Source organism: Stegodyphus dumicola, chromosome X1 (genome assembly GCF_044657685.1).
Source record: "Stegodyphus dumicola isolate Sdum_Otavi_A_Nest chromosome X1, ASM4465768v1".
NCBI lineage: Eukaryota > Metazoa > Arthropoda > Arachnida > Araneae > Eresidae > Stegodyphus > Stegodyphus dumicola.
In genome coordinates this window covers 50448107-50463754 of record NC_140780.1, presented here as the reverse complement: position 1 = coordinate 50463754, position 15648 = coordinate 50448107, and the positions used below count along the sequence as shown (strand labels likewise).

The 15648-nt window shown below is 33.5% G+C and overlaps 1 protein-coding gene across 1 annotated transcript in view; it reads left to right on the top strand.

Moving 5' to 3' along the window:
- Tudor-SN (Staphylococcal nuclease domain-containing protein 1) overlaps positions 1-15648 on the top strand; it is a 112290-nt gene that overhangs the window by 79145 nt on the left and 17497 nt on the right. The window contains exons 13-14 of the mRNA XM_085807704.1: positions 4004-4192; positions 11125-11260. Coding sequence (XP_085663830.1) covers positions 4004-4192; positions 11125-11260 — 325 coding nt within the window. The remainder of the gene's footprint in view (positions 1-4003; positions 4193-11124; positions 11261-15648) is intronic.

Below are 15648 nucleotides of genomic sequence, written 5' to 3'. Positions count from 1 at the left end.
TGTGTATCAAATTAAAATATTGCTAATAGCTGTCAAATTATAATCTGAATTAGGGCTAGTTGAATAATATAACTGTTAAATTTAGAACACTGCTAAGCAGTGTTGATTTGTGGTTTAGACACGAGTATTAGGAGCAAATCCAGAAGCTTCATTAATATATGGATAGGTTTTGCAAAGCATGCATTTGTATTTTCCTGTTATTGTAATTGCCTTTTCAGAATTTAATTAAGTGATAAATTGGGATCTGTCTTATATTTGCCATATATAGTAAGAAATGAAAACTCCATGCTGGCAGCTTTTCAGTTTCCACTTAAGTATAACTTTTTTTATATTAACCTTTAAAAACTCTCTTTGCAGAAGTTCTGAATTTGAAGCTGTTTCAGAGAAAGGCTTCACGGTGATGGGAAAAAATAAATTCTGACATTGTAGAGATCGGACAGTGTTGCCAACATTCTTACAATGTTGCATTTTTCTGTTTTATTTGTGCCATAATAATTTGATGAGTAAAAAAAAAAAAAAAAAACTATAAGAAATGCTGTCTTATATTTAAAAAGTTGGCTTTTATTGATAGAACTGAAATTGCCTTGTCATTTGAAATTTTAGACATATTTTAAAAATAATGAATCAATATTCCTGAAGTTAAACTTATAAGGTATTTCTTCTGCCTTCTTAGCCTACCTTCGTGGTGTAGTGGTCAGCACACTCGATGCATATTCGAGAGGTCCATGGTTTGAGTCCCAGCGAGGACATTGCTAATTTTTCACACCTCGTGCTTCCTCCCCCCCAAAACCTATTGTCTCTACAGTGGCACCCAAACTATAAAGGGTAGTGGATGATGATTCTCCACCATCAGAAATTGGAGATTGGGTCCCCTAATCCCCAGTCACCCTTTAAAAGGGGGCGTAGATAAGGTATATCTCTTGCGGCCTTAGCATGCCTTCATATTGTAATGGTGAGCACATACAACATGTATTCAAGAGGTCCGTGGTTTGAGCCCTGGCAAGGGCATTGCTAATTTTTCACATCTCTTGCTTTCAAAAAATATATAATGTCTCTACAGGCTTAAAGAATAATTAAAATGTTACATTTGTAATGCAGTAATCCTTGGAATCTGCCCTGTTGTTTCCCTTCGAACTAAGTAAGTATACAGAGTGCTTCACTGAATATCTTTTCCTGTCAATTTGTGCCTGTTTATTAATTGAATAACACATAGAGGAACAGATGTCAACAGTACTATAGCAAAAGGAATCAGTGTTAAGTTGCATAAATTTGCGGGACTAATTCAGAAGGTTAAAAAAGAACCTTCTTCAGCTGGTGGGAAGCCGACAAAAATAAAAAGTATTATATATATATTTTTTTAAAGGCTGAAGGTAAGGATTGCTTTGAATTGGGATCATCAAATAGAAATGAAAGTTTTTTGTGAAAGTGAAATGCTCTTAGGTAATCAAATGCACCAATTGAAGAAGTTTATCGAAAATTTGGCTGCAGATAAAATGAAAAATGTGTTTTTTTTTGGGACTGGGCATTGGGGTATTTATTTGCTTCTTTTATTATCTCAGCATTTGTCTCATGTACCTTTTTTTGAAATTTTATAGTTGTCTTAGTTTGACCAATGTATAGTAAGCCATATTGGCAAGGAATACAGCCTCAGGTGTTCGGATTGGGATCTTTAAGTACGGAATTGTGAATTTTATTCATAGAAGAAGGAAATGACATGATATTTAAACTTCTGTAAAGGTTTTTTTTTGTTTAATAACACAATTTTGCAAAATTGCTTTAATTTATAGTTATCCATATCAAATTTGGGCAAGAGAAAATTTTCCTGTTATTGTCAATGAAATGGTCTGTTTTTGAGCTATATTAGAGAAAGTGGTACTTGTGTATAATTCCATCGACCAAGAAAGTTGTTTACCATCGAATCAAGAAAGTTACCAGAAATATTGCCTGTTCTGTATGGCTGTGAATCAATCAGTATTCAACTCATTTTGGTTTTGTGTATTGTAAAAAGTCTTTTGTCTATTTCTTCTATTTTGTTAAGCTCTCTGGTTTGACAGGAAGCTCTGTTTAGAGAATGTTGTGATTACAAACTTCCCATGGTTAATTGTTCCAATCTAACAGTTTTGTCAGCCATATTCAGCAGACTATATAGTGTTCATTAATGCACAGTTTTTAAAATGGTGGAATGATAGAAAATAATCTCCTGCATGCAAGTATGTTTTTTCAAAATACAAACAAAAAAATGGCAGCAATAACAGTTCAGCTTCTTTTTCAGAAAAACAAAAGGTGGCTTGCCGAGAATTAGTCGAGGCTGCATAAAATGAAAGTGCTGATGTTATAAGTATATTTGGTGTCGATCTTGTCTATAAGTGGCGTAAACCCTTTGACGCGCGGTGGACGCGCCCTGAAACCACCATTTTCCGATTTTTTTTCTCCTCTTTTTTCTGAAATTTTTGAGTGAAAATGAATTGATTACTGATCTTTTACATCCAAATAACACAAAATGACTGTAAAATTATATATGTTTTAGGTATTAATACTTCAGATCGGATGCCTTTTAAATTTCGTTTTCGATGAGACAAAATAACTTCCTTTTATTAATATAAACAACATTAAATTTCAAAACTTAGTCATTGCACATCATGATTTATACCATAAACAATAAAAAATTGCAGTTATTAAATTGCGTATATAAAAAGAAAACCTCTATATGTATGGCATTTGCTATGTGGTTTCAGGGTGCGACCACTGCACCACTAGAGCATTGTGTCACAATGCTTACAATCCTCTAGAGGCTCGGTGGTCGCGCCTTGAAACCACTGGAGTTTGCTTTTCAAATAGGAATGTTTATTTTTACCCGGGTATAGATAAAGGGCTTTCAAACCACAGAGTTATTTTATTACTTAACAATACATGCACCTGCTGAGTAAAAAGGTCTTTCTTTTCCAAATACTTTTCTCTGACATCAACACACTTGCTCCCCAAGCTAGTATTGCGATTTTATAAATTATTTCCTGTGGTTTAAATTTAATGTAAATATACTTTGCTATAATTAAAAATAGAAATTGCATAAAAGTTTTATTTAAATTAAAAATATTTTCTGAATATTTTGGGACGAAATACGAATAAAATAAGTATGAATGGGAAATGAACGATCCGTACAAAGTGAAAAAGACCAAGCCCCCCCCCATTAACATAAAAAACCACAAATTTCATGTGTCAGATGAAAAGAAACTAAATAATGCTCGACATATACCAGTGAAATTTAAATCCAGGTTGTGTACATTTTGTAGCACAAGGAAGAAACCTCATAGAACAAGATGTATGTGCGAAACGTGCAGTGTGGGTCTATGCATGTACAAAGAGACAAAACATGCTTTGAACAGTGTCACAAAAAAATTTGTTCTTTGAAATTAAAAAAAAAACACCAAGTTCTTTTTTATCCTTATTTTATTGAGTTTTTTAATCCATTTATCCAAATGTCCTTATTATGTAGGTACTTATATTTTCACTGCTATAGAAAAATTACATAAATGTTTATTTTTTTCTGACGATTTACTTTGTAAAATAATGTAAAAAAATTATATATAATGCAATTCTTACATACATTTTTTTAAAAATCTGTAAATTTCGTCATTTATTGGAAGCGTGCGCGGAAAATGCAACGTTTTTTTTTCCTACTACATCAGTAAGTTTCAAAGTCCTAGACGCGCGGTGGTTTCACAGTTCAACCACCACCCACAGAACAATGGGCAAGAGTAGATTTTTTTAAAATTCATATATTATTTGTCTCTAGGATCATAATATTCTATTTCTAGAGTTTTTAGTTAAAAAAATTATAAAAATAATATTGCGTGCGTCAAAGGGTTAAACTGCACTGATTGGTGATAGGCTGAAACGTAAGTACTGATAAAAATTTTCTGTGTTGTTGTAACTCAGGTGTAGTTAATATTATATTCCCTTACTTTTATTTTATCAAATTTGTCTAAAATAGTGTTACTATTAGGTTCAGATTGAAGTTGAGTCAATGGACAAAGCTGGGAATTTCATCGGCTGGTTGTGGATTGATAATATCAATTTATCTGAAGCTCTGGTGAAAGAAGGTTATGCCGAGATACATTCTACTGCAGCAAGAAGTCCTTATATTAGAGCACTGCAAACAGCCCAGGAAGAAGCTCAGAAGAAAAAAGTAAAAGTGTGTATTAGATTTGTGCCTAAGTATTTTTTAACCTTAAATAGGAAAGGAAATTTGTACTACCCTGTATACAATCTAATTAACTATATTTACTTACTTTTGAATTAATCATTAGTAAGATGTTACAACATAAAACTGTCTTAAAATATTTTAATCACAGCTGTATGTATTCAGAATAATTATATAATTAATGATGAGTTTTAATGAGAAACGTTAAAATTTGTGTTAATATAAAAGTACACTGAAATTGTGTAAATGATACAGTATTATCCTAAAAGTTGCTGCACAAATATAGGAAGTTTTTAAATTTACTTTTTGTGCCTTTGAAGAAACAAAATCTTCAATATTTTTTAAAGAAATATCTTTTATTTTTAAATTCATATTTTACAGTGAGACTGTCATGACTAGCAACAGAAACTGGCAAAATAAAAAAATTCTTATTTTAACTTCCGATTCCAATACCATTGAACTGAACTCCATTCAAAAATTATTTTCGAAAAATGAAATTTGAAGCAGCTTTAATGTCCAGAAATAACTCATTTTTAAAATTAGGTATTTCTGATTAAACTTTTGTAGCATTTATATCATTTGAATACACTCTTTTGGGGGGGAATCGAAGCACCATGAAGGAAGTGGTTGTTTTTGATGAAATTGACAGGGTTCGTAGCGGTCCTTACAAGTGCTTATAAGTCTTTATATTTGAAGATAAAAAATAAAAGCCCTTATAGGCGCGTACTTTTTCTCTGAAGCACTTATTTTTTTGCTTTTAGTGCTTTTTTTTTAACGAACACACATTTTTTCCCTGTACCAAAGCTGAAACTAAATAAACAACTTTTCTTCTTTATATGGATTGTCAGATGGTGAATCATACTCCCAGAAATCGCTTTTCGCCCCCTTTCTCTGCATAACATAACATTTTGTGCATTTTGTCTCTGCATAACAGACAGGTGCACGTCGTTCTATTGGTCAAAGAATTGCGAAAGCGGTAGAAATTCTGTATTCTTTTGCTCCCACCCAATACTAGACACGTTTGAATTTCTATCAAGATTTCAATAATTTACATTCTCGTTCCACGTGGTCAGCTCATATTCGCATTTATTATGATCGGTATTGTATGAATATTTATAATATATTTACAGTAACTGCTGAAGTATAGATAAACTTCAAAAATGGGTGTGTTTTAACACAGATTAGTTTTCTAAGGAATAATATTCAGAATGGCATAAATAAAGTGAAAGTAATCAAATAGTAAAAATAGTTTTTTTTTTTTTTGTTTTTTTGTTTTTGGCCAATGCATTAAACAGTATGCAAGTTGGGTGTTCTCCCCTTTCTCCACAAAATCTCGAATATTGAATATTGAAACCGTTACAGTTAGCAGCAAAGCAAGCAACAGACTTTTTTTGGTCACTTTCCAACCTGGATTGAATAGGACTAAAAGTTCTGCGGTCTACCAATCCAAGCAAAGAATGATTCTATTCCGGAAATTTAATGCAGTCTGTTCAAAATTAGAATGAAAAACACCTCATATTGGTAAATCTCTTTATTAATCAATATGAGTGTAGTATGGATATTGCACGGAGCGGCGGCATGTCCTGCTCAATGATAAATATGCCACATGGGCGTATGACCATCCGAATACCGGCAGCTGTTGATTCTGATTGTGTAACAACATGTGTGGAAGAATTAAGGCTCACATATTGCACAATAATGTTTGCCATATTTCTCAGAGATAAAACAGTTTTACTGTGCTTGCTAAGCAGATTATTTTTGCAGTTCCATTGGACTATTTTTTATATAATTCACATATCGAAATGTCAAAAGCATTATTTAGCTGAAAAATCTAAAAAACGGCCCCCTTTCCTCTTTTACCAGTTATGCTCGACTATCCAGAAGTTTCAGATATTCGGCAATTTCCGAGTATGCCGGTTAGTTAAGCTTTTACTTTTAAAGAATGACTGCATGAAGCAATTTCCCGCCTTCTGATTTCAGAAAAGTTTCTTTTTTTTACTTAAATTACTTTGCTTGCAATATCTGTTAAGGGGGAAAACTGTTATACAATGAAAATTTAGAAAATGTTTAGAATTTTGATTTAAGTTAAATTTTTTAAATATTAATAGGATTGTAAAAATAAATTGTATTTATTTTTAGGTGCCAAGCTAATATAATAAATATGGCTTATTATTATTTATTTCCTCTATTTTGAACTTAAATTCCATCACTAAATCTTGTAATATAATTTAGTTCTGGATAGTTTCCCCCCTCTCATTGTAAACTAGTTCTATAAATTGAACTGTTATTTAAAATTAAAAAAAAAATAATGTAATTGTTTTCCATGGTTGAGTAATTCTCATTCTCTCGTAATAAATATTGAATTTCTCATATTTTAAATTACAAGTCTAATTTTTCTTTTAAGGTTATGCAGTTGTGTATATGTAATTAAACAGGTGCTTATTTTTTTCCTTAAAATGTGCTTGAAAAGTGCTTATAGGTGCTTATTTTTTTAACTAAAATGTGGCTATGAACCCTGATTGAATATGTGCATAGCTTATACTCAGATAATAAAATGATTAAAAAATCAAGGTCATAGTACCTGTTCACGGCTCACAATCACCCATTGAGTGTTCAAATTAGTAGTTGATCGAACCACACCTGGCGGCAATGCATGCTTGAATTTGTCGAGGCAAGGAGTGGTAGAGGTTCCTAATGTCATCTTGCGACACATTCTACCAGACATTCATCAGTTGTCATTCCAGAGCTGCAATGTTTTGTGGTGCCCAAATCTGACAGCCTATTATGCCCCAGACATGCTCGATTGGTGAAAGGTTTGGTGAAAGGTTTGGTGACCTTACTGGCCAAGGAAGAGTATCAACCACATGGAGACAGTCTTGAGATATGTGTGCGGTATGTGGCCTGGCATTGTTGGAAAATGTCCCCAGGATGACGTACCATGAAGGGTAATGTAACCGACCGTAGGAAGGTATCAACATATCGTTGAACTGTTGAAGATTTACGGAGGATGACTAAAGATGACCTGCTGTTATAAGAAATAGCATCCCACACCATCACACCAGGGGTTATTGGCTGTATGCCTTTGTAAAACAAAGGCTGATTGGGACCACTGGCCCCGTCCTCTCTAGATATAAACACGTTGGTTATCTGCTTCAAGAGTGAAGCAGGATTCATCGCTGAATACTGTACGATGCCAGTCTGACAGCAGCCATGATGATCGGCTGCATCATCACTCCAGATGACTCCGCTGAAGTTGTGGGGTCAAAGTCAAACGTCTTATGTGAGCATAACCCCACCTCAGACAAGTGCTGTGAGATGATGGACGGTACCACGGGAGGTATACATGTGCCTGTAGTGCATTAAGTAGTCAACAGTGATACGTTTGAGGTGGTTCAAGCCTGGCGAACAATCATCGTATCTTGCCTCGCATTTGAAATATCAAGGTCAACCTAATTTGTGTCAGATCCTTCCTTAAAAATCCTGCGTCTTTAATATCTTCCGAAACAGATTGAAGTTGTGAAATTGAAGATACCTGTTTTCCTTCAGGATTACCAATATTGTATTCAGAATCGCTGTTATTGAAACTTACTGTCACTTCATTATCAAGATATAGAAAAAATTTCTCTCTTTCTCTTAAATGCCTTTTGTAGGGAAAGTATATTCTTTTATATAATGCAACAGTGAAGCACAGTCAAGTGTTTTTATAGAAAACTAGAGAGCAAGATGTGCTCCTGAGGGATATCGTGCCAAATTCTGTCCAACTGGCTCGTTAGATGGTCAACATCCCGAGCTGGTTGGAGGGCTCTGCCCATAATAGCCAAACGTGCTGAATAGGAGAGAGATCCGACGACCTTGCTGGCCAAAGTAATGTTTGACAAGCAGTATAAACATGTCCAGTGTGGGGGCAGGCATTATCTTGCTGAAATGTAAGCCCAAGGTGGCGTGACATGAAGGGCAATACAACGGGCGTTAGAACTTTGTCGACATACCGCTGTGCTGTAAGGTTGTGACTGATGACAACCAAAGGGGTCCTACTATGAAATGAAATGGCACCTCAGACCATCACTCCTGGTTGTCGGCCTGTCTTCCGGAAGACAGTCAGGTTGGTATCACACCGCTGTCCGGGGCATCTCCAGACTTGCCTTAGCTGGTCATTGGGGCTCAGTTCAAAGCGGGACTCATCACTGAAGACTATTCTACTCTAGTCAGTGACATTCCAGTGTGAATGAGCCTGACACCACTGCAAATGGACTTGACGTTGTATGTCAATGGTAGTCGGTGCAAAGGGCGCTGTGACCTCAGCCCCCTTTCTGTGAGCCGTCTATGAATATCCATCTTGCGTTTTTTGTTTAATTCAGTATGAAGCATGCAAGGGGTATAACTAAGGAAAGAATGCTTTCATAGAGAATGTTTTGAGGCTAACTGGCCCATATTTATACTGCATATGGGGAAGAGAAAACTTTGAAAATGCCTTACTATTCACTGAGATTTTTCTTTTATTGAGACTGGTTTTTTTACTTTTAATTTGATTTCTGTTCATTTAGATTAAAATTAATCATGCTGTTAAAACTGCATTTTATGTACTGTTTCAGTTTTTAATTGCAGAAGTTTCTTTTAACTTTTTTAATTGCTTCTAGTATTAAATTTGATGCAGATAACATACAGAATAATTTTAAATTGCATTTCCAGAACATGCCATTATTTTTATTCCAGTGCAATGACATATCATTTGATGCTGTCATATAAATCTTCAACAATAAGTTAACTGAAAATTACATAAATACAAGAGCTTGATTTTTCCATCTCACTTTAAGTATAATTAAATTGATTTTTTTTATCTGACTTTAAATGTAATTAGGTTGATCTGATTAACTTACCAATTGGAAATGAGTTGAACTTGGTAAAAGGCAAACTAGGTGAGTGCTATCTGCTTAAGGGGTAGAATGCCTGTGGAAACTGGCTCGTACTCACATTATACATTAACACGTTAATTGCGGTGGGGGTTACCAGTGGCCGGCAGTAGTTACAGTGCCATGGGGGCCACCGATGACCGGTGATGCGACCAATAGTAAAAAAACATAATTAGAGTAAATATTGATACTGATAAATTTTTAAATAACACCATTTTTACTATAATAGTTTGAAATATAATAAATTGCAAAAACTTTAATAATAAATCTCGAAAACTATCTACAGCATGGTGACCGCCCCACGAAAAATACATTAAACACATTTATGTAACTTGTCTTCCATAGGTAATATCACTCAATATGTATCACATAGTAAAAAAAATCATATCGGCGGCATGGGCAAACCACATAAAATGCACGCAGGAGCCAACGTGTTAAAAAAAGAAAAAATTATCCTTGCAGTCAGCCGATTTGTCAATATTTGAGCCTGGGTTGAGTGACCTGGTTTTGTTTTTTCACTCAGCCATTGGTAGACAATATCCTTAATTATAGTTCTCTCTCCAGAAAGTTATTACCAAGTATTGTTGATTAACTTATTTTGCATGCTAATAAAAGTATTAATAAAGAAAAACTTTTGTTTTATTTATTATAGTTACCCCAATAAAGCAATGTTTAATTTATTACCAATATTACTGGCGTTAGGAATATTTTTTTTGCTAGTAGTATTGGCTGAGTTAGGTAATTTTGGAATCTGAATACCAATAGTTTAGAATTAGTTACAGTGGTTTGTTTTAATTTTCTTCAACACATTGATATAAAATTTTAAACCATTTTTTGTTTATTTGATAATAATCATTTCATTTTATTGATTCATTATAAACAAGAGAAGAACTTAGAAAAATTGAAAAATTGTCTGATCTCTAAATTCTAGTTGTGCAGTGAAATAAAATTAAGGTGTTGATTCATGTTATGTGTCTAGCAACAGTGCAGCTATTCCAGTCATAACCATTAACATAACCAACTAAAACAGTTCTGAGAAAATATATATCTGGATATAATAGGGCAAAAACTGTATTTCATTCAGTATTGAAATTTATAAGCCAAACATTTAACAAGAACATATAGAAAGAAATTACTGATATAGTATGTTCGATTTTTTAGACATCTTATTTTGATTTTTTGATGCTATTCGAATGGACTTTTGAGTGTTAGTTCTGCTATAGTTACAGAATAGGTTAATTGAAAATAGGAGAGAATTACTAATAGCAGCAACATAGTGTTTCCTGGGCAAGTTTAGTCTATGTAGTTGATTACCACAAATGTAAATCAACTTAAATATATTAATTCCAACAATGAATTTTAATGTTAGATAACAATGTTTATAATATTTTAAAATTGTTTCCACAGCCTTGAACATAGTTTCATTAATACTCTTTATTCAGCTGGATTGTTTGTAATAAAATCTTTTGGTAGTCTCTTTTAGGAATAATTAAGAACCATGTACTGAGGAAACTTGATTATGATAGGGTAATGAGATAAATATTTTAATTCATTCTAAAAAATTTTGCTGCTTATTATGTTTGTAACATGTTGTGTAAGAACATAAACCGAGATGCATGACTGAGAAGATGGCTATGAAAAGATAATGGACGTGAGACAAGTGGTGTAACATAAAGAATGCATCACTTTTGATTATCAAAAATAGTGCTAATAAAGTTCTGTTATGTTTAAGATGTATTAATGCAGTGTTTCTTGATGTGCTTCAAAATTCTTTTTTAAATCAATTTCTACCATTCATATGTAATTTGGTACCCCTTCCTGTTTTTCTGAGAGAATTATGGTGTACTGATATCAGCGTCTATCTATCCACGGTTTTAATCAGGTCAGAGCATAATTTTGTAGGCACAATATCTAATTCTTCGCTGATATAAATGTTTATATTTAATTCTTATTTGACATTATGGTGACCTTGTTCATCAAATGTATTAAATCTGAAAATGTGGTACTTTTTAGATGTGGGAATGTCATGAAACATTTGAACCTGAAACAAAGGAAGAGGAGGTATCAGAGCGAGTAGTTAATTATAAGAAAGTCATGGTCACAGATGTTCGGCTTGATTTAACGTTTTATGCCCAGCATGTTGATGAGGGTGAGTTTCTTAAGTTAGAGAATCTTTATTTTATTCAAAATTACAATCTTATATAGTTAATTATTGTATTTTTTGTGTATTTGAGATTATCTTTAAAGTCTAGAAGCTGAGTTCAGATAATTTACATGAAGCCATGAATATTTCACCTGCTATATATTTGCTGTAAAAGGTAGTTTCGTTTTCCACATATTTGAAGTACATGTTTTTGACTAATCTATTTACCAGAATTTAAAGGTCAAACAGATGTTGCAAGAGCAAAGAGTGATCTTCTGTGTTCAGCAGTGGGTCTCAACCTTTTTTGCTTGCAGCTGTCTGTATTTGGCATACTTTGATTTTGCACATTCATCATGAGTTTTTGAGTTAAATAGAAAAACATTTCCTACCTTTACTTTGCAACGTCCACAGATATGTGTATAGTGAGTAATATTATAAGGCAAACTAAAATTTAATAACAAGTATTGTTGGATCTATTAGTCGCCAATGAGAAGGTTTTCTGTAGTTGCTCCTGAAATGTATCGAAAAAGCGCGAAATTTAGCTGAATAATAGGTACTCAAAAGTAATATAAATAAGAGAATTTGCAATGAGAATCTGCATTGTTTATAAACCTGGTGTATAAAGGTATGGAACATTTTTTTATTTAATATATATATATATATATATAGGAACCTAATTTTTTTTTTTTTTTTTTGTATAATGCCCTCGTTCAAGTGAGCTCAGAGAACAAGCCTCCGTAAAATTTAAACTGCTTTCATCCACATAGGGATTTTTCATTTTAAACACTTGCAATCTACCTGAAAGGTTATGCTGATTCTTTCCCAGCTGTTGAACTCCATGTCAGCCTAATATAAGAACTAGCAAAGCAAATATGAACTGGCATTTAGTCTATGATTTTGCTGAGTCAGTTGCACATTCCCTAATTATTTATGCGTGATTTAAGGCCTGATGATTAACAGACAACTGCAAGATCAGGCAAGATTCAGTTGCAGAAAAAGATATCTTATTAGATATTGTAATGGTAATATTACAATGTATTCTTATTGGAATGCAAGTTTTTTTTAAAGAAATAATATTGATATTTACCTATTGTTTATCCACGACTGCTTTCTATCTACCCAATTTCATTTGTTTTGTTCTTACTGCATTCCTTTGGAAATTAAAGTATTCATGTAATTTTCTCCTGTCAGTTTTCTTTCGATAAAATTAGTAAGGAAAAAAAAAGGGGGGATATGTGAGAAACTATGGTAAATAAAAATAAACTAAATTTTTTTTTTTAATGCATCTTGAATACTTCAGATTAGTCCAAAAAATGTTTGTCACTAAATTTTCAAAAAATTAAAAACTATTATTATTTTTATGTTCAGCCAACTATCCATTGGCTGAACATAAAAATACAGAGTGGTGTAGGGAAATGGGAAATTTTGAATGTTATAGTTTGTAATGGTGGTACTGGTGTTTGTTCAGAACTGATGTGTAGTTGATGTGAACATGTTGCCATTAAATCATGCAGCATTGGAGTAGGGTGGAACATGCTATTGGCAGTGAGAGTGTTTTACAAGCAGGGTGATAGTATGGATGCCACACAAGGGTGTTTCAACAGCATTACTAGCTAGGACATCCTGAACATGTCCCTTCTGCTCGTCTAGGTAGTGTAGATGCATAGTTTAGAAGAAACTGGTTCAGCCTTGAAAATAAAAATCCTCCAGATGGCATTCAGATGGTGTGTACCCCAGAGAACATTGCAGCTCTTCAAGTTTCCATCGAGAGAAGCCCTGGCTGCTCTGTTTGACAACGTGCATCTGCGTTAGAGATTGAGTGACAAAGCATACAAAGAATACTGCACGAATTTAAGTTCCAACCCTCTAAATTACAGATTGTACAGAAATTACATATACAAGATCCTGTATTGTGTAGGTAGTTAAGTGAGTGTGTGTTTGCTAAAATCAGCGAAGACGTCAATTTCCTTAGCAACATATGGTTGTCAGATAAGTCCACTTGCCCCTTAACAAATACATTAACAAACAGAATTTTCATTACTGGGCACTGGAAAATCCTTTTGAGGTTCATGAGTGTGCATTACGTAGTGCCAAGGTTACAATGTGGTGTGCTATATCATGTCATGGCATCATTGGCCCTTACTTTTTTAACTTGAGAATGGCATTGCAACAATAGTAACATCTGCTGTATATGTTGATACAGTGCTCCATACAGCAAAAGTTGTGTTAATGTATTTAAAAAAAAACTTTTGAATGGTTCTGTCACTGTTCAGAAAATTTAGCATAAATTTTTAAAAGGCTATTTTATACCTACATTTCAGTATGCATGTAAAGACATTAGGTTATTTGGAAGCAGGAAAGATGAAAAATGAGCAAACACCTTTGCCAGGAATCGAACCATGGACCTCTGAAATACGCGCCCTGCATGCAGACTACCACATCATGAAGGCATGCCAAGAAGGCGGGAGAAATACCTTATATGCACAGCACTGATATCCATTGGCTGAATAATGAATATACAGTTTGGAGGAAGGAATAAAGTGAAGACTAAAAGTTTTATTAAAACTCGCGAAGCCAAATGAAATTTTCTATAAACGAAATAATTTTTGCGTCATCTGGTAAACAGCCGATTTCAAATTTTGCCAAGTCTTGAATATGAAAAAAATTTTAAACCAGTCATTCATTAATATTTATGTCATATATGCTGTTATAGTGGAACGATAGATGATGGGGAAAATATTTACTCATTTAAATGCCTGGTATTGTTTCCTTCGATTATGGAAACTGAACTTTGTGCGTTCCTACAGCATTTGTACATGCGTAGGATTAGTCTTATTTTGGAATCTTTGACACTAGTTAGGGCCTTTTCTACCGTAACTAGAGGTTGCCAAGATGCAGGGCAAATATTGCTTTAAAAGACTAGGTTCATCGGTGTAATGGATTAACTGTTCTGTAGATAACTTCTGGCTGTTACTGAATTCGTTCACAAACTGAAATTTTTAACTGCCTTACCATGGTGATTTTCAAATTTATGTACCATCCCATTGAATATGTGTCCTCAGTTTTTAAGTGCCTACGTCATGAAATATTTTAGCTTGAACCATTAGCATTGGACCTGTCAATAGTTCTGTTGATGCAATGCTGTCAACCAATCGTCCCTTTGTCATGATCATCACTTTTAGTATAATAAATTAGTTTTCTGTTATTCATTGTGGGTGTAATGTCAGAATTTACAAAAAGCTCCTTTTTCCCTTCTCCCCTTTTTTAATATAAATATAAATGATGTAAGCCAGAGCTTCCCAAACTTTTCTGCTCCTTGACAAGGGGGAGAAAAATTCCAATGCTTCCCTCTCTACGATAATAATAAATTTTATCAAAGATTAAAATATTGTTGCGTATTATGTATACCTATTTTATCTGTCAGTCTGTTAAGAATTACAAAGTAGACATGATATAAAATGACCATCAAATGTTGTAAAAAATAGTTTATTAAAAATTTAAAGATAAAAATTAATGAGATGGTTAAGTCTGGGAGTTTTAATGGTTTGTTAATATCAGGTTGAAATTTCATTAACGTCAGTCATGGTGTTCAGTCTGTTCCTTTTCTTAGTAAATTGGCTACTGCGCTGAACCCATGCTTAGCCAAATACGATGAAGGGAAAGGAGTTAAAAATATTTGCACTCTTGCCCACAATCTGGGGTAGAGAGGTGGTACTGATTTTTGAAGCTCGAAATCGTGTATCTGTTTCCGAATCTTACTTTTAGTTCTTCATTAGACATGAGTTCTAAGATGTTCAGCTTTTAAATTTGATGATTCTGCTGCATCAACATATACGAAAGGATCTAAAATGCAACTCTATATTCATAGTTAAAATATCTTTCAATCGTTCCATAAAATCAACATGAAGAACCTGTAAGTATTGGCAGTAAATAAATATATCTTCCTGTTTTGCCGAGACTGCACATTTCATTTGAACAGTGGTTTTCTCGCAAAAGCAGCTATGGCTTTTTTGTTTTAATTAAATTCAACTCATTGCCTTGCAATTGTAAATTGATTTAAATATTTTAACCAGATCTGCTGACGTGCTATGAAATCATTGTGGTATCCCGTGATTGCTGGAGCGCTATCAATAGGAACTGAGTAGACATTACGAATAGGAATATTATTTCCCTCATGAAACAACTTATTCATGGCATGAAATATTGATTCTGCCTTTGTATAGCTTTCCAAATCTCTTACAAATAATTATTCTAGATGCATTTTTTTTCTCTTTTTTGAATTGGATATATAGTAAGAATAGTGGTTTTTTATTTGATAGATTTATCGAGCTGAATGGAAAGTTTTTGAGAAATTTCATGATGATATTTCAATCTCTTTAGCAATTTCATCTGTT